This window comes from Aegilops tauschii, chromosome 2, assembly GCF_002575655.3.
Source record: "Aegilops tauschii subsp. strangulata cultivar AL8/78 chromosome 2, Aet v6.0, whole genome shotgun sequence".
NCBI lineage: Eukaryota > Viridiplantae > Streptophyta > Magnoliopsida > Poales > Poaceae > Aegilops > Aegilops tauschii.
In genome coordinates, this window is record NC_053036.3 from 622,590,780 (window position 1) to 622,615,708 (window position 24,929).

A 24,929-nucleotide genomic window follows, 5' to 3' on the forward strand; every position below is an offset into this window, starting at 1 on the left:
AGGGGCCAAGCTAGATTTTCGCTGTGATATTCGGTAACGCGCCCGCACTTACCCCTTCGACCGCGCTCACGAAAAGAAGAGGCAGAGCGGCGAGCGGGAGAGGAGGCGAACAGGGCGCGGCGCAGAGCTTCCGGCGGCGCAGGTCAGCCCCTCTCCGCCCTTCCCCTTCTTCTCCGTTCTCTCCGGGCGGTAGATCCACTCCTCCCCCACATGTGTCCAAGTCCCTGTGCCTCGCATCACCCGACCGGCCCACCTCCCCGCCTGTTCCGTCGTTTGCCGCCGATGGCCGTCCGCTTTTGCCATCGCTGCGGTGCCCCTCCATCGCTGGATGTCACGGGAGCCCTCCCCCTCCGCTTATTCATGAAGTCCCCCATAGCCCTCGTCCCTGTCCCAATCCCTAACCCCATACAGAAACCCTAAATCCCCAATCCCTTCTACTCACCATGTATGTGTCAGTATGCTAATTTATTTTTCCTTTTGATGAACAGCAACTTAGTGGATTGGTCAGCAGATCTGAAGGTCTGTGGATCGGAGGATGGATTCGGAGCAGGCAGATCAAAGGTAACTGAAGAACACACCATTCCTCGGTTATGCTTGTGATGGTCTGACATTGTAGAGATGTTCTTTTGATGCTTGTGATGGTCAGATTTGTTACATCTGATAAAGTAGCAATGATTTGTTACATATTTGTGATGGTCTGATAGTTGTAGAGATGTTCTTTTAATGCTTGTGATGGTCAGATTTGTTACATCGGGTAAAGTAGAATGATTTGTTACATACTTGTGATGGTCTGATATATGTACAATTATGCATTGTCCTTTCGATGCTTGCTTGAATGTGTAATTTGTTGATTCATTTTTTTTTTGTAGAAATGATTGATGCCTAATTATGTAATTATTGTGTAGTTCCATAACATGAGATCAAGTAGACATGATTTCTTACATAACTGAAGAGAACAAAAGGAGAAAGAGGAAAAGGATAATCTTGACAGAACTTTACTTTGAATCGGTTCTTCTCGGAATGGCATACCTTATTTCACAGAGAGCACCTCGTGGAATAGGTAGTTTTAGTGATGATGAGCACAAACACACACTTAGGAAGTACTTGTTGAAAGATATGTATGATGGCTCAGAAGTGGCATGCTATGATCAGCTACGTTTAACCAAAAGAAACTTTCATGATTTATGCACCATGTTGCGTGAGAGGTGTGGTCTAAGTGGTAGTGTGTATGTGACTGTGGAAGAAAAGGTTGCCATGTTCTTGCTAGTAGTGGGCCACGGTCTGAAAATGAGGTTGCTTCGAGGCACATACAAGCAGTCTTTGGGAACTATAAGTACTCACTTTTCCGCAGTCTTAAGTGCCATTCTATCTATGCATGGGGAGTTCATTAAGCTTCCAGATGCTAATGTTCAACCTCCCGATGATTACAAATGGAAGTGGTTTGGTGATGCACTTGGAGCACTAGATGGTTGTCATGTAGACGTTTCAGTTCCCGTGGCTGCCCAAGGGAGGTACAGGAATAGAAAGCAAGCTGTCACTACTAACATGCTCGGTGTGGTGGACTGGAACATGAAATTTCTGTATGTCTTACCTGGCAGGGAGGGTTCCGCTTCCGACTCAAGATTCCTCTGTGACTCCATGAGAACTGATCGCCAAGATGCATTTGTTGTACCTCATGGTATGGCTTTTTCTCTTGGCATTTTGTTCTCTTTAATTGTGGATGTCACAACCAACCTAATTGACTTGTTTACCAATAGGAAAATATTACTTGGCTGATGCTGGTTACACGAATGGGCCTGGATTTCTAGCTCCATTCAGATCCACTCAGTATCACTTGAAAGAGTGGGCATCAAGTCAGCAACAACCCCAAACTGCCAAAGAGTTATATAACTTGCGCCATTCTCGTGCTAGAAATGTAGTAGAGAGAACTTTTGGGTTGTGGAAGAAGAAGTGGGGTATCCTTCGCACTCAAAGTTTCTTTGATACAAAGGACCAGGTACATGTGTCCATTGGGTTTTCAATACGATGCCTAGCGGAGTGACAAATCATTAATGCTTAATTAAATAAAACATTCTTGCAGATTCGAATCATTAATGCTTGTTGTGTGTTACACAACTTTGCGAGGGATAGGCAACATATGATGGACAACTTATTGCTACAAGAATTGGATAATGAACTAGCTTCTCAGCCAATTGAGGCTGATGATGCTAACTCAATTAGAAGTGTCCAAGTCACTAATGCATGGACCAACTTCAGGAACCAACTATCTGATGACATGTTTGCTGAATATGTTGTGGCGCATGCAAATTTACAGCAGTAGTGGGGCATGTGGATTAGCAAGATGATGTATTTTGCTTTTGGTCTAGCTAGATGTTGGGTTAGCAAGATGATGTATGTTGCTTTTGGTCTAGCTAGATGTTGGGTATTATGTTCTCTTTTGTGCATAGCTAGTGGATGGAGACTTTTGGATATTTTGTACATCATCAGCACGAGAAAGCAATTAATATATGTTCTCTTTTGTTTGTCAATTGTTATTCAAATTTTTACTTGTAGCACCATGGTTGAAGAAACAAAGAAGAAGTATAGTAGAGATTACTTGACATGGACAGATGAGATGGATAAGGTATTGTTGGATGTCTTTGTTGAACATCACAACATAGGTGATCAGGGCCAAAATGGATGGAAGCCACATGTCTACACTGCTGCTATAAAGGCAATACGTGATAAGTGTGGACTGCATGTCACAAAGGAGAAAATATGTTCAAGGATGAAGACTTTTGACAAGCATTATGCTACGATTAGCAAGATTCTTTCTCAGAGTGGATTTGGTTGGGATTGGGTCAATAACAAGCTACTCATGGACAGTGATGATGTGTGGAACAAATATGTGCAAGTAAAAAAAAGTTGTTTACTTAATTTATTCTATGGCATATATACAACCAAGTGATTTACTTTGTATGTTGTGCAGGCTAATCCGAAGGCAGCTTGTTACAAGAACAAAGAAGTGAAGAATTGGGAGGCAATTTGCACAATATACTCCAAAGATCATGCAACCGGTGAAGGTGCAATGACAGGTGCTGAAACTGAAGCGCAACCAACAGAACCTGATGTAGTAGCCGTCGAAGACTCTCCTGAAATGCCACAAAAAAGGCAGCGAACAGGTGATGCTATCTTGTGCATGCTTGGAGACATGAAATGTTCTTTTCAAGATGCTTTGAAATCACTTGAGCCACTTGAACTGCCCAAGGTTACCCCTCCTCTTGAAATCCTTGCTGCCCTTGAAAAGATCCCAGAGTTGGCTCGTTCTGACATGTTGCGAGCATATGGTAAACTCATCCTTAGTGAACGCTTATTTCAAGCGCTTATGGAGTTGCCCATGGACTTTAGGAAGGAATGGTTGCTGATGCTCAATGAGAAGAACAACATTTGAGTAGTTTCAAGTGCTTAATAAGTGTTGTTTCTTGGTTCCATGTAATAGCTATGAACTTGATGGACCAATTACTATGTTATTGTTACATGTATGAGACTTGAATTTCCTATATTATGTTCTGTTGTTGGCTGATTTATAAGTGTTCCTGCTGTACAAGTGCTGCTGTTGTTGTATGTGTTGTTGTTACTGTATATGCTGCTGTACAAGTGCTGCTGCTGCTGTATATGTGCTGCTGTGCAAGTGCTGCTGTTGTATATGTGTTGCTGTTGCTAAGAAAGTGCTGTTGTGTATGTGCTGGTGTTGCTAAGAAAGTGCTGATGTGTATGTGCTGCAGCTGCCGTGTATGTGTTACTGTCTAAGTCATGTTTAATGTATAATTGTTGGTTTTGGTTAAGTGCATCTAGTTTATAACTGCTGCCATTGAAACATTACAACAAAGTTCAATGTGATCATATGACAAATGATCAATTCCAATGTAGATAATGACCATCCAAACAAGCTTCAGAATTGACCTTGTCATGAGAATACCAAGTGGCAATTCTGTGCACATCCAAACAACAGAATTGGGTTCAATGTCAATATCAAAGCCAAGGAGATTTGATATTGGGGTCAATTCAATTCCATGGCCCTGAATATCAACATGCAAACAAAGCGCAAGGGACATCGTTGATGCGTCTATGACTATACATGTAAGTCATGAGTGGGAACTATCTAGATAATGATTTTTTCTGCACTGACATGTGTTCCGTCGCTATTGTGAGATCCGTGCCACCCATGTTTTCTAAAATGAATGATAAATTTTGTGTTTGTTTCAAGTTATTGTAAGATGTTTTGTTAGTTTTTTCCTTATTTCAAAGTGTATCATGATGTTTCATTGTGCACCCGCAAATTCATTTTGACACAAGTGCACATCTTTGTTGGTACACAACAAAACATTAAACTTTGAAATGAGAAAAAAAGACCCAATAAAACATTATGTAATATATCGAAACCACATATATTTTGTCTCGAACTAGAAATGTGGCATGAATGCCAAACCGGCGAAACACTGTGCATGCATGCATGGAATATTTCGTGCATGGTAGGATGTCATTTCTAGAACTATCTATCATATGCATGAGAATATGAGGACTAGAAGATATTGAACCTGATCATTTCTTCCATGTACCAACTTTATAAACTAGATGATACCCCGCACATTGTTGCGAGAATATTTTGTAACATATTTCAATGTGATTCGTTGTACGAAACATGAATATAAGAAGTAATAATATAAAAAACTAAAACTAAAACTACATATAATTTGTTATGTTTGATTTCTATGTAGTTGTAAAATGTTTATTAAATATATATAGCATAATAAAATGAAAATCCTCATGTATGTTTGCATGTTAAGATGGGTCTTTTTCCATGCATGTCATGATGAAGTGGCATGATTGCATGTTGAGAGCTATATGGTAGTGGGTGTGGGCCTTTTTCTCATGCATATTGTGCGATGATGTGGCATGTTTGCACGTTGAGAGAAATAGTTAGTGGGAGCCAGCTATTTAGATACAGAAGATTTACTAGAAGGCACCATAGAGATAAAAGAAATTCTCATGGAGTTTTTATCTTTTTTTAGGTAAATGGAGTTTTTATCTTGTTTGTCTATTAGATCGATTTTGAGATCTAATAGATGGGCTTGATTTTAAATTTGGTCTTTGTAGTGCCTTGGTTTGTCAATTATGAGCCTACACTTTCAGGGCTATTATTGGGTTCAAAATTTGAAAATCTTGGCCAAAACGTCATAAGGCCTTCTCGATCTATAGCCACTCTCGCTGGAACCACAAAAGCATGACACCAGCGATGAATGCAGACTTGATGGCCCCTTTTTACGCCCGAGAAGGTTAAAAAAGCTCTCTTTCAAATGTCACGAAGGCTCCTGGCCTGGACGGGCTGCTCACTTCTTCCAGCGCACTGGGAGCTATGTGGTGCTGAGTCATTAATGTAGTTTTTCGCATTCTTCGAGGCGAGGAGAGCCTTGAGGTAATTAACGAGAAAATCTTAGTATTGATTCCGAAGGTAAAAGACTGGACATAGTTATCTCAATTCCGGCCCATAAGTCTGTGCAACGTCTTATATAAGATTGCTTCCAGGGTTTTATCTAATAGATTAAAGCAGATCTTACCTGACATTATTTCTTAGGAACAATCAGTGTTTGTCCCAGGTAGACTGATTACAGACAACATCATCATTGCATATGAATGCCTGCATTTCATGAAGAGGAACAAGGCCCAAAACAGATTTTGTGCAGTGAAACTAGACATGATGAAAGCATATGACCATGTTGAATGGGAATATCTCGAGGCTATAATGGTCAAACTGGGATATGCAACACCATGGGTGGCACTAATCATGAGGATGGTTAGTTCTATCAATTTTTTTGTCCTTTTCAACTGTGGTAAACTAGAAGACTTCACACCATCTAGAGGAATCCGTTAGGGAGACCCAATTTCTCCATACCTGTTTTTTTTAAGCCCAGGGCATTACATGCCTCTTAAAAACTAAAGATGAATCATCACACCTCAATGGAATATGAGTGGCTCCATCGGCTTCGCCGGTAAGCCATTTCTCTTCGCGGATGATAGCCTGCTATTTGTCAAAGCCAGTTCTTTTGGAGCAAATGAGTTGTCTTCTTTAATGGATAGTTACTGCAATGCTTCTAGTCAGAGAATAAACTTATCCAAGTCTTCTGTTTTCTTTAGTAAGGGGTGCCCAAACACACTAAGAGATGAGGTAAAGAATGCTTTAAACATCATAGATGAGTCCCTCTCTGAAAGGTATTTGGGTATGCCCTCTGATGTTGGCGGTAGAAAAAATGATGCTTTCAAGTTTCTGGAAGACGGGGTATGGAGCAAGATCAAAGGATGGATGGAAAAACTCCTCTCTACAGGAGGAAAGCGGGTCTTAATTAAATCGGTTGCACAAGTTGTTTAGGTTTACTCGATGTCGCGTTTTAAACTCCCTCGTGGTCTATGTGAACACATCAATTCTTCGATTCGCAAATTTTGGCGGGGCAGCAAGGAAGGACAGAGAAAGCCTAGCTGCGTATCTTGGAGCACATTGATGATGCCCAAACTCTGTGGAGGGTTGGGTTTTCGAGACATTAAACTGTTTAATATGGCTCGCCCAGCTAGGCAAGCCTCGAGGATCTTAATGTAACCCGAATCACTTACTGCAAGGGTGCTTAAAGCAAAATACTATAGTTTTGGTGATTTTTTGAATGCTGGGGAGGAGGACAGAGTACGTGCGTCTCTGGGTTTCAGTTAAAAGATCCTGGGTATGGAGCGGGCAGGATAAGTGGGCATAATTTCTTTTCAGTTCGGTGGCAACGGGATTTGGTGGGCACACATGGTTGGTGCTAAACATAGGGGGGCTATGGATCGTTGGATTACTTTTACTGGACGGTGCAGATACTTTGGATCTCCGCCCTTCGTGCTTTTACAGGGGTAGTGTTGGGGAACGTAGTAATTTCAAAAAATTCCTATGCACACACAGGATCATGGTGATGCATAGCAACGAGAGGGGAGAGTGTGTCCATGTACCCTCGTAGACCGAAAGCGGAAGCGTTAGCACAACGCGGTTGATGTAGTCGTACGTCTTCACGATCCGACCGATCCAAGTACCGAACGCACGACACCTCCGAGTTCAGCACACGTTCAGCTCAATGACGTCCCGCGAGCTCCGATCTAGCAAAGCTTTGCCGGAGAGTTTTGTCGGCACGACGGCGTGATGACGGTGATGATGATGCTATCGACGCAGTTCGCCTAAGCACCGCTACGATATGATCGAGGTGGATTATGGTAGAGGGGGCACCGCACATGGCTGGGAGAGATCAACAGATCAACTTGTGTGTCTAGAGGTGCCCCCTTCCCCCGTATATAAAGGAGCAAGGGGAGGTCGGCCGGCCCCTGTAGGGCGCGCCAGGAGGAGGAGTCCTCCTCCTAGTAGTAGTAGGACTCCCCTCTTTCCTACTCCTACTAAGAGGGGGAAAGTAAGGGGGGGAGGGAGAAGGAAAGGGGGGCGCCGCCCCCCTCTCCTAGTCGACCAGAGGGGGAGGTGCGCGCGGCCTGCCCTAGGCCAGCCCTCTCTCTCTCCACTAAGGCCCATAAGGCCCACTATTTCTCCCGGGGGGGTTCCGGTAACCCTCCGGCACTCCGGTTTTCTCCGAAACCACCCGGAACACTTCCGGTGTCCGAATATAGTCGTCCAATATATCAATGTTTACGTCTCGACCATTTTGAGACTCCTTGTCATGTCTGTGATCATATCCGGGACTCCGAACTACCTTCGGTACATCAAAACACAAAAACTCATAATACCGATCGTCACCGAACTTTAAGCGTGCGGACCCTACGGGTTCGAGAACTATGTAGACATGACCGAGACACGTCTCCGGCCAATAACCAATAGCGGAACCTGGATGCTCATATTGGCTCCCACATATTCTACGAAGACCTTTATCGGTCAAACCGCACAACAACATACGGTGTTCCCTTTGTCAGCGGTATGTTACTTGCCCGAGATTCGATCGTCGGTATCTCAATACCTAGCTCAATCTCGTTACCGGCAAGTCTCTTTACTCGTTACGTAATGCATCATCCCGCAACTAACTCATTAGTCGCATTGCTTGCAAGGCTTATTGTGATGTGCATTACCGAGAGGGCCCAGAGATACCTCTCCGACAATCGGAATGAGAAATCCTAATCTTGATCTATACCAACCCAACAAGTACCATCGGAGACACCTGTAGAGCACCTTTATAATCACCCAGTTACGTTGTGACGTTTGGTAGCACACAAAGTGTTCCTTTGGTAATCGGGAGTTGCATAATCTCATAGTCATAGGAACATGTATAAGTCATGAAGAAAGCAATAGCAGTAAACTAAACGATCATGTGCTAAGCTAACAGAATGGGTCAAGTCAATCACATGATTCTCCTAATGATGTGATCCCGTTAATCAAATGAAAAACTCATGTCTATGGTTTAGGAAACTCAACCATCTTTGATTAACGAGCTAGTCAAGTAGAGGCATACTAGTGGGAAGCAACTTTCTGGTGGACGCCGGCTCGTGTGGACTGTATCCTAGCCATAGAACGATTCCTCGAGATGCTCAAACATCACTTCCCTGTCCCCCGTACTAGTTTCCTAGGAGCAGGGTGTAGGTGGCATAGGCGTACAAGCTTGGCACAAGTGTATCATCGCGTGGATATGTACGTGCACATGCGCAGGGAAGGAGGAGTTGGTGACCTGTCGATGTACTGCTAGCTTGATGGGGTGGTGTGGGCCACAATGCAGAAACTTTTTGCCTGACGTGACAAAAGGAGACCCTGCTAATGTTTCATCATGCACAGTGCGCATCTCTCGCGTCTAGTGGATCTAAAAAGAAATTAGTCAGGGTCACTAATCAAATCTACTTGATTAGTTTAATGTGTCGGATAAAAACAGATCGATAAAATCTAAAAACAGTATCGTGGACGGTGCGTTTGATCCTTTTTTCAAATGATTCAAAAATCATATTTGTCAAGTTTCAAAAAAACAACTTTGAAAACTTATACATATTCACGATGGAACCTGTGAAAATTTGTTCAAAAAATATTATGACTTGCAAGCTGTACAAAAAAAAAATCTTGGTCCAACAACAAAAAAAATTGACCCACTTTTATTGACATATTTGTTTTTATTTGTTTACGTCCCATATGAAAGTACATTGTTATTAAATTTTGTTGAATGTGTTGTATATGCATTTGTGTATGTACAAAAAAAATTGATTTTTTTGCGCTGTGGAAATATTGTTTTTCTCAAAAGTCCACCAAAAGACATTTTTACCTTCTTACAGACTAGGCTCAAAGATGGTTTGTTGCAAAAGAACAAAATTCGGTAATACAAAAAATTATACAACGGGTGGCACAATAATACATTAATCTTTTATTTTCGGGAGAGTAATACATTAACCTAACAAACTGTGCGAGACCAATTCTTGTTCAGAGCCCCAACTGTGCAGAAACTTCTAACGGTCATATAAAAACAGTTTAATCCTAGTTTAGGTAAATGGCCCTGACAAGCACATGGTACTAACAGACAATATAGTAGTATTATTTTATGGATAAAATCGAAGAACACCTATAAGTCTACCTAATGAAATTATAAGGTGACAGTATAGACTTTAAGATAATTTGTGACCAGAAAAATATTTGATAATATTGAGAGTTATAAAAATATTTGGACGAGCGTCACAATAATAAATTTCTTTAAAGCAGTCTGTACGAGATTAATAGGTGTTCAGTGGACTTAATATACTGTTAATATCATACTCTCTGTGCATTACACTGACTAACAAATTGGTCTTATTGGCGGATTATTATTCTATGTGCTCTCGTGAGGGGTCAATTGGGCACAAGGTCACGTCACATCGAACTGTTCTTGGTGGCAGAGGGTAAATTGAAATGGTGCCGTACTCATCACGTGTGTTCCAGCAGCTAGATTCTTTGTCAATAAAGCTACCTACCTATAGCTGCCGGGATACATGCTTTGACGAGGCTCTTGGGGGGACAGAACTCGTAAATACCGGGAGGGATCTGATCAGTTAGGATAACGGATGGGCAGGATATGGTCCGCAGAGTGCTCGTCCATAGTAAGGCATTTTCGCATATTAGTGATATTATATTTGTCTATGTATTCACACATATATTATGTTTCCGGTTAATACAACTCTAGCATGAATAATAAACATTTATCATGATATGAGAAAATAAATAATAACTTTATTATTGCCTCTAAGGCATATTTCCTTCAGTCTCCCACTTGCATCAGAGTCAATAATCTAGATTACACAGTAATGATTCTAACACCCATGGAGTTTTGGTGCTGATCATGTTTTGCTCGTGGAACAGGCTTAGTCAACGGGTCTGCAACATTCAGATCCGTATGTATCTTGCAAATCTCTATGTCTCCCACCTGGACTTGACCCCGGATGGAATTGAAGCGTCTCTTGATGTGCTTGGTTCTCTTGTGAAATCTGAATTCCTTTGCCAAGGCAATTGCACCAGTATTGTCACAAAAGATTTTCATCGGTCCCGATGCACCAGGTATGACACCTAGATCGAATATGAACTCCTTCATCCAAACTCCTTCATTTGTTGCTTCCGAAGCAGCTATGTACTCCGCTTCACACGTAGATCCCCCCACGACGCTTTGTTTAGAACTGCACCAACTGACAGCTCCGCCGTTCAATATAAACACGTATCCGGTTTGTGATTTAGAATCGTCTGGATCAGTGTCAAAGCTTGCATCGACGTAACCATTTACGACTAGCTCTTTGTCACCTCCATAAACGAGAAACATATCCTTAGTCCTTTTCAGGTATTTCAGGATGTTCTTGACCGCTGTCCAGTGATCCACTCCTGGATTACTTTGGTACCTCCCTGCTAAGCTAATAGCAAGGCACACATCAGGTCTGGTACATAGCATTGCATACATGATAGAGCCTATGGCTGAAGCATATGGAACATCTTTCATTTTCTCTCTATCTTCTGCAGTGGTCGGGCATTGAGTCTGACTCAATTTCACACCTTGTAACACAGGCAAGAACCCTTTCTTTGCTTGATCCATTTTGAACTTTTTCAAAACTTTGTCAAGGTATGTGCTTTGTGAAAGTCCTATCAAGCGTCTTGATCTATCTCTATAGATCTTGAGGCCCAATATGTAAGCAGCTTCACCGAGGTCTTTCATTGAAAAACTCTTATTCAAGTATCCCTTTATGCTATCCAGAAATTCTATATCATTTCCCATCAGCAATATGTCATCCATATATAATATCAGAAATGCTACAGAGCTCTCACTCACTTTCTTGTAAATACATGCTTCTCCAAAATTCTGTATAAATCCATATGCTTTGATCACACTATCAAAACGTTTATTCCAACTCCGAGAGGCTTGCACCAGTCCATAAATGGATTGCTGGAGCTTGCACACTTTGTTAGCTCCCTTTGGATCTACAAAACCTTCCGGTTGCATCATATACAACTCTTCTTCTAGAAATCCATTCAGGAATGCAGTTTTGACATCCATTTGCCAAATTTCATAATCATAAAATGCGGCAATTGCTAACATGATTCGGACAGACTTAAGCATCGATATGGGTGAGAAAGTCTCATCGTAGTCAACCCCTTGAACTTGTTGAAAACCTTTCGCAACAAGTCAAGCTTTGTAGACAGTAACATTACCATCAGCGTCAGTCTTCTTCTTGAAGATCCATTTATTCTCTATGGCTTGCCGATCATCGGGCAAGTCAACCAAAGTCCACACTTTGTTCTCATACATAGATCCCATCTCAGATTTCATGGCCTCAAGCCATTTTGCGGAATCTGGGCTCACCATCGCTTCTTCATAGTTCGTAGGTTCGCCTTGGTCAAGTAACATGACCTAATGAATAGGATTACCGTACCACTCTGGTGCGGATCTTACTCTGGTTGACCTACGAGGTTCGGTAGTAACTTGATCTGAAGTTACATGATCATCATCATTAGCTTCCTCACTAATTGGTATAGGAGTCACAGGAACAGATTTCTGTAATGAACTACTTTCCAATAAGGGAGCAGGTACAGTTACCTCATCAAGTTCTACTTTCCTCCCACTCATTTCTTACGAGAGAAACTCCTTCTCTAGAAAGGATCCATTCTTAGCAACGAATGTCTTGCCTTCGGATCTGTGATAGAAGGTGTACCCAACAGTTTCCTTTGGGTATCCTATGAAGACACATTTCTCCAATTTGGGTTCGAGCTTATCAGGTTGAAGCTTTTTCACATAAGCATCGCAGCCCCAAACTTTAAGAAATGACAACTTTGGTTTTTGCCAAACCACAGTTCATAAGGCGTCGTCTCAACGGATTTTGATGGTGCCCTATTTAACATGAATGCAGCCATCTCTAAAGCATAACCCCAAAACGATAGTGGTAAATCAGTAAGAGACATCATAGATCGCACCATATCTAGTAAAGTACGATTACGACGTTCGGACACACCATTACGTTGTGGTGTTCCGGGTGGCGTGAGTTGCGAAACTATTCCGCATTGTTTCAAATGTAGACCAAACTCGTAACTCAAATATTCTCCTCCACGATCAGATCGTAGAAATTTTATTTTCTTGTTACGATGATTTTCCACTTCACTCTGAAATTCTTTGAACTTTTCAAACGTCACAACGTAACTGGGTGATTATAAAGGTGCTCTACAGGTGTCTCCGATGGTACTTGTTGAGTTGGCATAGATCGAGACTAGGATTGGTCACTCCGATTGTCGGAGAGGTATCTTTGGGCCCTCTCGGTAATGTACATCACTATAAGCCTTGCAAGCAATGTGACTAATGAGTTAGTTGCGGGATGATGCATTACGGAACGAGTAAAGAGACTTGCCAGTAACGAGATTGAACGAGGTATTGAGATACTGACGATCGAATCTCGGGCAAATAACATACTGATGACCCACAAGTATAGGGGATCTATCGTAGTCCTTTCGATAAGTAAGTGAAGGAAATATGCCCTAGAGGCAATAATAAAGTTATTATTTATTTCCTTATATCATGATAAATGTTTATTATTCATGCTAGAATTGTATTAACCGGAAACATAATACTTGTGTGAATACATAGACAAACAGAGTGTCACTAGTATGCCTCTACTTGACTAGCTCGTTGATCAAACATGGTTATGTTTCCTAGCCATAGACATGAGTTGTCATTTGATTAACGGGATCACATCATTAGGAGAATGATGTGATTGACTTGACCCATTCCGTTAGCTTAGCACTCGATCGTTTAGTATGTTGCTATTGCTTTCTTCATGACTTATACATGTTCCTATGACTATGAGATTATGCAACTCCCGTTTACCGGAGGAACACTTTGTGTGCTACCAAACGTCACAACGTAACTGGGTGATTATAAAGGTGCTCTACAGGTGTCTCCAAAGGTACTTGTTGGGTTGGCGTATTTCAAGATTAGGATTTGTCACTCCAATTGTCGGAGAGGTATCTCTGGGCCCACTCAGTAATAGACATCACTATAAGCCTTGCAAGCATTGTAACTAATGAGTTAGTTGCGGGATGATGTATTACGAAACGAGTAAAGAGACTTGCCGGTAACGAGATTGAACTAGGTATCGAGATACCGACGATCGAATCTCGGGCAAGTAACATACCGATGACAAAGGGAACAACGTATGTTGTTATGCGGTCTGACCGATAAAGATCTTCGTAAAATATGTGGGAACCAATATGAGCATCCAGGTTCCGCTATTGGTTATTGACCAGAGAGGTGTCTCGGTCATGTCTACATAGTTCTCGAACCCGTAGGGTCCGCACGCTTAACGTTATGATGACAGTTATATTATGAGTTTATATGTTTTGATGTACCGAAGGTTGTTCGGAGTCCCGGATGTGATCACGGACATGACGAGGAGTCTCGAAATGGTCGAGACATAAAGATTGATATATTGGAAGCCTATGTTTGGATATCGGAAGTGTTCCGGGTGAAATCGGGATTTTTCCGGAGTACCGGGAGGTTACCGGAACCCCCCCGGTAACTTAATGGGCCTTAGTGGGCCTAGGTGGAAGAGAGGAGAGGAGGCGAGGGCAGGGCCGCACGCCCCTCCCCCCCAAGTCCGAATAGGACAAGGAGAGGGGGGCGGCGCCCCACCTTTCCTTCCTCCCCTCCACCTCTTCCCCCTTTCTCTCCTAGTCCAACATGGAAAAGGGGGGAAGTCCTACTCCCGGTAGGAGTAGGACTCCTCCTGGCGCGCCTCTCCCCTTGGCCGGCCGAACCCCCCTTGCTCCTTTATATACGGGGGCAGGGGGGCACCTCTAGACAGACAATTGATCATTGATCTCTTAGCCGTGTGCGGTGCCCCCCTGCACCATATTACACCTCGATAATATCATAGCGGTGCTTAGGCGAAGCCCTGCGTCGGTAGAACATCATCATTGTCACCACGCCGTCGTGCTGACAAAACTCTCCCTCAACACTCGGCTGGATCGGAGTTCGAGGGACGTCATCGAGTTGAACGTGTGCTGAACTCGGAGGTGTCGTGCGTTCGGTACTTGATCCGTCGGATCATGAAGACGTACGACTACATCAACCGCGTTGTGTTAAAGCTTCCGCTTTCGGTCTACGAGGGTACGTGGACAACACTCTCCCCTCTCGTTGCTATGCATCACCATGATCTTGCGTGTGCGTAGGAATTTTTTTGAAATTACTACGTTCCCCAACAGTAAGAGTGTCGAACCCAACGGGGAGCAGAAGGAAATGACAAGCAGTTTTCAGTAAGGTATTCTCTGCAAGCACTGAAATTGTCGGTAACAGATAGTTTTGTGATAAGGTAATTTGTAACGAGTAACAAGTAACAAGTATAAATAAAGTGCAGCAAGATGGCCCAATCCTTTTTGTAGCAAAGGACAAGCCTGGACAATTTCTTATATGAAGGAAAACGCTCCCGAGGACACATGGGAATTATCGTCAAGCTAGTTTTCATCACGTTCATATGATTCACGTTCGGTACTTTGATAATTTGATATGTGGGTGGACCGGTGCTTGGGTGCTGTCCTTACTTGGACAAACATCCCACTTATGATTAACTCCTATTGCAAGCATCCGCAACTACAAAAGAAGTACTAAGGTAAACCTAACCATAGCATGAAACATATGGATCCAAATCAGCCCCTTACGAAGCAACGCATAAACTAGGGTTTAAGCTTCTGTCACTCTAGCAACCCATCATCTACTTATTCCCAATGCCTTCCTCTAGGCCCAAACAATGGTGAAGTTTCGTGTAGTCGATGTTCACATGACACCACTAGAGGAGAGACAACATACATCTCATCAAAATATCGAACGAATACCAAATTCACATGACTACTAATAGCAAGACTTCTCCCATGTCCTCAGGAACAAACGTAACTACTCACAAAGCATATCATGTTCATAATCAGAGGAGTATTAATATGCATATAGGATCTGAACATATGATCTTCCACCAAATAAACCAACTAGCATCAACTACAAGGAGTAATCAACACTACTAGCAACCTACATGTACCAATCTAAGGCTTTGGGACAAAGATTTGATACAAGAGATGAACTAGGGTTTGAGAGGAGATGGTGCTGGTGAAGATGTTGATGGAGATTGGCCCCCTCCCGATGAGTGGATCGTTGGTGATGACGATGGCGATGATTTCCCCCTCCCGGAGGGAAGTGTCCCCGGCAGAACAGCTCCGCCGGAGCCCTAGATTGGTTCCGCCAAGGTTTCGCCTCATGGCGGCGGAGTCTCGTCCTGAAAGCTTGCTTCTGATTTTTTTCTCGAACGAAAGACTTCATATAGAAGAAGATGGGCACCGGAGGGCCACTAGGGGGCCCACGAGGCAGGGGCGTGCCCAGGGGGTAGGGCGCGCCCCCACCCTCGTGGCCAGGGTGTGGGCCCCCTCTGGTATTTTCTTCGCTCAGTATTTTTTATTATTTCCAAAAATAACTTCCGTGGAGTTTCAGGACTTTTGGAGTTGTGCAGAATAGGTCTCTAATATTTGCTCCTTTTCCAGCCCAGAATTCCAACTGCCGGCATTCTCCCTCTTTATGTAAACCTTGTAAAATAAGAGAGAATAGGCATAAGTATTGTGACATAATGTGTAGTAACAGCCCATAATGCAATAAATATTGATATAAAAGCATGATGCAAATGGACGTATCAACTCCCCCAAGCTTAGACCTCGCTTGTCCTCAAGCGGAAGCCGATAACGATAAATATGTCCACATGTTTAGAGATAGAGGTGTCAATAAAATAAAGTACGGACATGAGGGCATCATGATCATTCTTATTATAGCAACATATATGGATATTGTCATATTATTTCTTGTGATAAAGTAACAATCTATCCACAATGTCAAGTGTGAATCAGAAACTTCATTGAGAACTAACAAACTATAATCTCAGTCATTGAAGCAATTGCAATTCATCATAACATCGGAAAGAGTCTATGTAAGAGCTTTTCAGCAATTCCACATACTCAACTATCACTTAGTCTTTCACAATTGCTAACACTCACGCAATACTTGTGGTTACGGAGTTTTAATCGGACACAGAGAAAGATAGGGGCTTATAGTTTCGCCTCCCAACCTTGTACCTCAAGGGTAATGTCAACAATAATAGTTCATGCTAACTTACATCCAATTGGATATATATATCAGGATCTTTCCAACACAAGGTACTTGCCAAAGGATAAAAAGTAAAAAGGAAAGGTGAAGATCACCATGACTCTTGCATAAGGGTAAGAGATAAAAGTAAAAGATAGGCCCTTCTCAAAGGGAAGCAGAGGTTGTCATGCGCTTTCATGGTTGGATGCACGAAATCTTAATGCAAAAGAACATCACTTTATATTTCCACTTGTGATGTGGACCTTTATTATGCAGTTCGTCGCTTTTATTTCTTCCACATCACAAGATCGTATAAAGCTTATTTTCTCCCACACTAATAAGTCATACATATTTAGAGAGCAATTTTTCTTGCTTGCACCGATGACAACTTACTTGAAGGATCTTACTCAATCCATAGGTAGATATGGTGGACTCTCATGGCAAAACTGGGTTTAAGGGTATTTGGAAGCACAAGTAGTATTTCTACTTGGTGCAAAGAATTGGCTCGCATGAGGGAGAAAGGCAAACTCAACATGTTGGATGATCCATGACAATATACTTTATTTCAGATATAAGAAAACATGACCCATTACGTTGTCTTCCTTGTCCAACATCAACTCTTTAGCATGTCATATTTTAATGAGTGCTCACAATCATAAAAGATGTCCAAGATAGTATATTTATATGTGAAACCTCTCTTTCTTTATTACTTCCTATTAATTGCAACGATGACCAAAACTATGTTTGTCAACTCTCAACAACTTTTAATCATCATACTCTTTCTATGTGAAGTCATTACTCTCCATAAGATAAATATGATCTCTTTGTTTCTTTTTATTCTTTCTCTTTTCTTTATTCCCTCAAGATCATAGCAAGATAATCAAGCCCTTGACTCAATACTAATCTTTATTATATATAGCTCACGGACTCGATTACATAGAAGGATCATAAAGCAAAACTCAAAACTAGATCATACCAAAAACTTTATTCTATTAGATCAAGATATTACTAAAAGGATCGAACTAAGAAAAACGGTAAAGATAGGAGTGTGATGGTGATACGATACCGGGGCACCTCCCCCAAGCTTGGCAGTTGCCAAGGGGAGTGCCCATACCCATGTGATTATATCTCCTTTGCTGGTGGAGAAGATGGTGGAGTTGTTGATGATGACAGTTGTGCCTTTAGCTTCTTCATACTGTAGTTCAGAAGAGCAATTTCCTCCTTTAAATCATCGACCTCCGATTCCAGCTTCAAGATCTTGTCACATAAATGTCCTTTGCTTTTCTGCCAAAAACGAGAAGGAATATATCGGTTGTTAGATAGTTTAGCCCTCTTAGGGAGACTAGATTTCTTGAACTTCATGTGTATATCCCCAGGTTGAGGTAGAGGGACATCCTCCTCCTCCGAACTTGAATCATTGATCCTCATCAAATGAGCATCCTCCTCCTTATCCATAGTTCGACCACAAGGAGATAGATCCCCATAGGTCTTTCGGTCAGCAATGAGGTGTGAGATATAGCTCTCTCCGTCGGAATCCTGAGATGACTTCTTGCTCCAAATCTGCTACAGAAACAGCTCAAAACAAAAACAGAGGATATTTGCGTGATACGGTGGTCAAAACCTTCGGGAGATTATATAATGAATTTTTACCGACCGAAAGAAGTATCGTGCAAGAAAACGGAGTCCGGAGAGCACACGAGGTGCCCACGAGGTAGGGGGCGCGCCCAGGGGGATAGGGCGTGCCTCCTACCCTCCTGGAAGCCCCGTGTCCTTCCCGGACTGCTTCTTATTTTCCTATTTTCTTAAATATTCCAAAACAGAGAAAGTTGCTATTAGAACTATTTTGGAGTCGGTTTACTTACCGTACCACATACCTATTCCTTTTCGGAGTCTGAAACGTTCTGGAAAGTGTCCCTTATGTATTCCTACGGTGTTACGGTTTCAATAACATTAGTTTCAACATTTATAGGGTTACCTGAGATATAATGTTTGATTCTTTGACCGTTCACCACCTTCGCATTTGTGCCTTCAAAGTTGTTGATTTTTATGGCACCGGAACGATAGACCTCCTCGATAACGTAAGGACCTTCCCATTTAGAGAGAAGTTTTCCTGCAAAAAATCTTAAACGAGAGTTGAATAGCAACACATAATCACCTACATTAAACTCACGCTTTTGTATCCTTTTGTCATGCCATCTTTTGACTTTTTCTTTAAACAACTTGGCATTCTCATAGGCTTGGGTTCTCCATTCATCAAGTGAGCTTATGTCAAATAGCCTCTTCTCACCGGCAAGTTTGAAATCATAATTGAGCTCTTTAATGGCCCAGTATGCCTTATGTTCTAGTTCGAGAGGTAAATGACATGCTTTTCCATAAACCATTTTATACGGAGACATACCCATAGGATTTTTATATGCAGTTCTATAGGCCCATAATGCATCATCAGGTTTCTTGGACCAATTCTTTCTAGATTTATTAACAGTCTTTTGCAAAATTAATTTGAGCTCTCTGTTACTCAATTCTACTTGACCACTAGACTGTGGGTGATAAGGAGATGCAATTCTATGATTAACATCATACTTAGCAAGAATTTTACGAAAAGCACCATGAATAAAATGTGAACCACCATTAGTCATTAAATATCTAGGGACTCCAAACCTCGGAAAAATAACTTCTTTAAGCATCTTAATAGAGGTGTTATGATCAGCACTACTAGTTGGAATATCTTCTACCCACTTAGTAACGTAATCAACAGCAACTAAAATATGTGTATACCCATTAGAGGAAGGAAAAGGTCCCATATAATCAAAGCCCCAAACGTCAAATGGTTCAATAACAAGTGAATAATTCATAGGCATTTCTTGACGTCTACTAATGTTACCAATTCTTTGACATTCATCACAAGATAAGACAAACTTACGAGCATCCTTGAAGAGAGTAGGCCAATAAAAACCAGATTGCAATACCTTATGTGCAGTTCTATCTCCAGCGTGGTGCCCTCCATAAGCCTCGGAGTGACACTTGCGTAGGATCCGTTCCTGTTCATGCTCACGTACACAACGCCTAATAACACCATCTACTCCTTCTTTATAAAGATGTGGGTCATCCCAGAAGTAATGTCTTAAATCATAGAAAAACTTTTTCTTTTGCTGGTATGTGAAACTAGGTGGTATAAATTTAGCAACAATGTAATTAGCATAATTAGCAGTACCATGGAGCAGTACGAGAAGCATTTATGACATTTAATTGTTCATCAGGAAAGCTATCATCAATAGGTAGTGGGTCATCAAGAACATTTTCTAACCTAGACAAGTTATCTGCAACGCGGTTCTCAGCTCCCTTTCTATCAATAATATGTAAATCAAATTCTTGTAGCAAGAGAACCCATCTAATAAGTCTAGGTTTAGCATCTTTCTTTTCCATAAGATATTTAATAGCAGCATGATCAGTGTGAATAGTTACTTTAGAATCGACCATATAAGGTCTGAACTTATCACAAGCAAATACAACTGATAAGAATTCTTTTTCAGTGGTGGCATAATTTGTCTGGGCATTGTCTAGAGTTTTACTAGCATATTGAATAACATTTAATTTCTTATCAACTCTTTGCCCTAGAACAACACCTACAGCATAATCACTAGCATCACACATAATTTCAAAAGGTAAATTCCAATCAGGTGGCTGAACGATAGGTGCAGAGATTAATGCTTTCTTAAGTATTTCAAATGCTTCTACACAATCATCATCAAAAACGAAAGGTATATCTTTTTGTAAGAGATTCGTCAGAGGCCGAGAAATTTTTGAGAAGTCCTTAATGAACCTCCTAATAAAACCGACGTGACCGAGGAAACTTCTTATACTTTTAATGTCCTTGGGACATGGCATATTTTCAATAGCATCAACTTTAGCTTTATCAACTTCAATGCCTCTTTCAGAAATTTTATGCCCCAAGACAATACCTTCATTAACCATAAAGTGGCATTTCTCCCAATTCAGAACAAGATTAGTTTCTTCACATCTCCGCAAAACTCGATCAAGGTTGCTCAAGAAATCATCAAAAGAGGATCCATAAACAGAGAAATCATCAATGAAAACCTCACAAATCTTTTCACAAAAATCAGAGAATATAGCTATCATGCATCTTTGAAAGGTAGCAGGTGCATTACATAAACCAAAAGGCATACGTCTATAAGCAAAAGTACCAAAAGGGCAAGTAAAAGTGGTCTTTTCTTGATCATCAGCTCACACAGGTATTTTAGAGAAACCAGAATAACCATCTAGAAAGCAAAAATGTGTGTGTTTGGATAATCTTTCTAGCATTTGATCAATGAATGGCAAGGGGTAATGATCTTTTTTAGTAGCTTTATTTAATTTACGGAAATCAATTACCATCCTATAACCTGTAATAATTCTTTGCGGAATCAATTCATCTTTATCATTAGGAACGACAGTAATACCTCCCTTCTTAGGGACACAATGGACAGGACTTACCCACTGACTATCAGCAACGGGATAAATTATACCTGCCTCAAGGAGCTTTAATATTTCCTTTCTTACCACTTCTTTCATCTTAGGATTTAACCATCGCTGATGATCAATAACTGGTTTGGCGTCTTTCTCCAAATTTATTTTGTGTTGACATAGAGTGGGACTAATGCCCTTAAGATCATCAAGAGTATATCCAATAGCAGCACAGTTCTTCTTCAGAGTTTTCAATAATTTCTCTTCTTCATGCTCTGAAAGGTTAGCACTAATAATAACAGGATATCTTCTTTTCATCTAGATAAGCATATTTAAGAGTATCAGGCAATGGTTTAAGCTCAAACACGGGGTCACCCTTGGGTGGAGGAGGATCCCCTAGGATTTCAACAGGCAAATTGTGTTTCAGAATAGGTCCCTGTTTAAAGAATACTTCATCTTTTTCCCTTCTTTCATTCATAAACATATCATTCTCATGGTCTAGGAAATATTGTTCTAAAGGATCACTAGGAGGCACGGCAATAGAAGCAAGACCAATAATTTCATCCTTACTAGGCAATTCCTCATCACGAGGTTGTCTATGAAATTTAGAGAAATTAAACTCATGAGACATATCATCCAAACCAATAGTAACAACATCCTTTCCGCAGTCTATCTTAGCATTAACAGTGTTCAAGAAGGGTCTACCAAATATAATGGGACAAAAGCTATCTTGTGGGGAACCAAGAACAAGAAAATCAGCAGGATATTTAGCCTTCCCACACAAGACTTCAACATCTCTAACAATCCCAATCGGTGATATAGTATCTCTATTGGCAAGCTTAATGGTGACATCAATTTCTTCTAACTCAGCTGGTGCAACATCATGCATAATTTCTTTGTATAAGGAAATAGGTATTGCACTAGCACTAGCACCCATATCACACAAGCCATGATAACAATGATCTCCTATTTTAACAGAAATAACAGGCATGCCTACCGCAGGTCTATGTTTATCTTTAGCACCAGGTTTAGCAATTCTAGCAGTCACGTCACAGAAATAAATAACATGCCCATCGATATTATCAGCCAAGAGATCTTTAACAATAGCAATATTAGGTTCAACTTTAACTTGCTCAGGAGGTGTGTGTGTCCTAATATTACTTTTGTTGACAACAGTTGAAGCTTTAGCATGATCCTTAATTCTAACAGGGAAAGGTGGTTTCTCAACATAAGCAGTAGGAACAATAGGATCATTATAAGTGATAGTCTTTTCTTCAACTTTAATAGGTGCAACTACTTTTACTTCAATGGGAGGATTATATTTAAACCACTTTTCCTTAGAGAGATCAACATGAGTAGCAAATGATTCACAGAAAGAGGCTACTATCTCAGAGTCAAGTCCATATTTAGTGCTAAATTTACGGAAAACATCGGTATCCATAAAAGATTTAACACAATCAAACTTAGGTGTTATAGCTGACTCCTTACCTTCGTCGAGATCCCAATCTTCAGAGTTGCGTTTAATCCTTTCCAATAAATCCCATTTGAATTCAATAGTCTTCATCATAAAAGAACCAGTACAAGAAGTATCGAGCATGGAGCGATTATTGTCAGAAAGCCGAGCATAAATTTTTTGAATAATCATTTCTCTTGAGAGCTCATTATTGGGGCATGAATATAACATTGACTTAAGCCTCCCCCAAGCTTGAGCGATGCTTTCTCCTTCGCGAGGCCAAAAATTATATATATAATTGCGATCACGATGAACAAGATGCATAGGAAAAACTACTGATGGAATTCCAATTTCAACCGTTTGTAGTCCCATGATCCCATATCATCACATAGCCTATACAATGTCAATGCATCTCCCTTCAAAGATAAAGGGAAGACCTTCTTCTTGATAACATCATCGGGCATACCTGCAAGCTTAAATAATCCACAAACTTCATCCACATAGACGAAGTGTAAATCGGGATGCAATGTTCCATCTCCTGCAAAAGGATTAGACAGCAGTTTCTCTATCATACCCGAAGGAATTTCGAAGTAAACATTTTCATTTTCAGTAGGTTCAGTAGGTTGAGGAGCAACTCTTTGCTCTACTGGTCGAGGTGAAGATACCCCGAACAAGCCCCTCAAAGGATTACTTTCCATAGTAACAAGTGACAGTAAATTTCAGCACACTATATAAATTTTTCCTTACCAACTTCCACCTACCAAAGGCGCTTCACTCCCCGGCAACGGTGCCAGAAAAGAGTCTTGATGACCCACAAGTATAGGGGATCTATCGTAGTCCTTTCGATAAGTAAGAGTGTCGAACCCAACGAGGAGCAGAAGGAAATGACAAGCGGTTTTCAGTAAGGTATTCTCTGCAAGCACTGAAATTGTCGGTAACAGATAGTTTTGTCCTAAGGTAATTTGTAACGAGTAACAAGTAACAAGTATAAATAAAGTGAAGCAAGATGGCCCAATCCTTTTTGTAGCAAAGGACAAGCCTGGACAATTTCTTATATGAAGGAAAATGCTCCCGAGGACACATGGGAATTATCGTCAAGCTAGTTTTCATCACGTTCATATGATTCGCGTTCGGTACTTTGATAAATTGATATGTGGGTGGACCGGTGCTTGGGTGTTGTCCTTACTTGGACAAACATCCCACTTATGATTAACTCCTATTGCAAGCATCCGCAACTACAAAAGAAGTATTAAGGTAAACCTAACCATAGCATGAAACATATGGATCCAAATCAGCCCCTTAAGAAGCAACGCATAAACTAGGGTTTAAGCTTCTGTCACTCTAGCAACCCATCATCTACTTATTACTTCCCAATGCCTTCCGCTAGGCCCAAACAATGGTGAAGTGTCATGTAGTCGACGTTCACATGACACCACTAGAGGAGAGACAACATACATCTCATCAAAATATCGAACAAATACCAAATTCACATGACTACTAATAGCAAGACTTCTCCCATGTCCTCAGGAACAAACGTAACTACTCACAAAGCATATTCATGTTCATAATCAGAGGGGTATTAATATGCATATAGGATCTGAACATATGATCTTCCACCAAAGAAACCAACTAGCATCAACTACAAGGAGTAATCAACACTACTAGCAACCTACAGGTACCAATCTGAGGCTTTGGGACAAAGATTGGATACAAGAGATGAACTAGGGTTTGAGAGGAGATGGTGCTGGTGAAGATGTTGATGGAGATTGGCCCCCTCCCGATGGGAGGATCGTTGGTGATGACGATGGCGATGATTTCCCCCTCCCGGAGGGAAGTGTCCCCGGCAGAACAGCTCCGCCGGAGCCCTAGATTGGTTCCGCCAAGGTTCCGCCTCGTGGCGGCGGAGTCTCGTCCCGAAAGCTTGCTTCTGATTTTTTCTCGGACGAAAGACTTCATATAGCAGAAGATGGGCACCGGAGGGCCACCAGGGGGCCCACGGGGCAGGGGGCGCGCACAGGGGGGTAGGGCGCCCCCCACCCTCGTGGCCAGGGTGTGGGCCCCCTCTGGTATTTTCTTTGCTCAGTATTTTTTAGTATTTCCAAAAATAACTTCCGTGGAGTTTCAGGACTTTTGGAGTTGTGCAGAATAGGTCTCTAATATTTGCTCCTTTTCCAGCCCAGAATTCCAGCTGCCCGCATTCTCCCTCTTTATGTAAACCTTGTAAAATAAGAGAGAATAGGCATAAGCATTATGACATAATGTGTAATAACAGCCCATAATGCAATAAATATCAATATAAAAGCATCATGCAAAATTGACGTATCACATGCCGATGACAAAGGAAACAACGTATGTTATTATGCGGTTTG

At 41.4% G+C, this 24,929-nt stretch overlaps 1 protein-coding gene across 2 annotated transcripts; it reads left to right on the forward strand.

Annotated features, from left to right (window-relative positions):
* Positions 1 to 43: 43 nt before the first annotated feature.
* LOC109733771 (L10-interacting MYB domain-containing protein) lies at positions 44 to 3,566 on the forward strand. Of its 2 annotated transcripts, XM_073509322.1 has the most exons (5): positions 59 to 142; positions 489 to 1,511; positions 1,599 to 1,678; positions 1,758 to 1,996; positions 2,081 to 2,526. In XM_073509322.1, exons 2-5 carry the CDS (start codon positions 931 to 933, stop codon positions 2,318 to 2,320), a joined length of 1,140 nt encoding a protein of 379 aa, XP_073365423.1. In that variant the 5' UTR covers positions 59 to 142; positions 489 to 930; the 3' UTR covers positions 2,321 to 2,526. The 2 variants fall into 2 exon arrangements, with proteins under 2 accessions (XP_020148572.1, XP_073365423.1); XM_020292983.4 differs by lacking the exons at positions 1,599 to 1,678; positions 1,758 to 1,996; positions 2,081 to 2,526 and adding exons at positions 2,554 to 2,893; positions 2,969 to 3,566 and having other exon boundaries at positions 44 to 142; positions 489 to 561.
* The last annotated feature ends 21,363 nt before the right edge of the window (positions 3,567 to 24,929 follow it).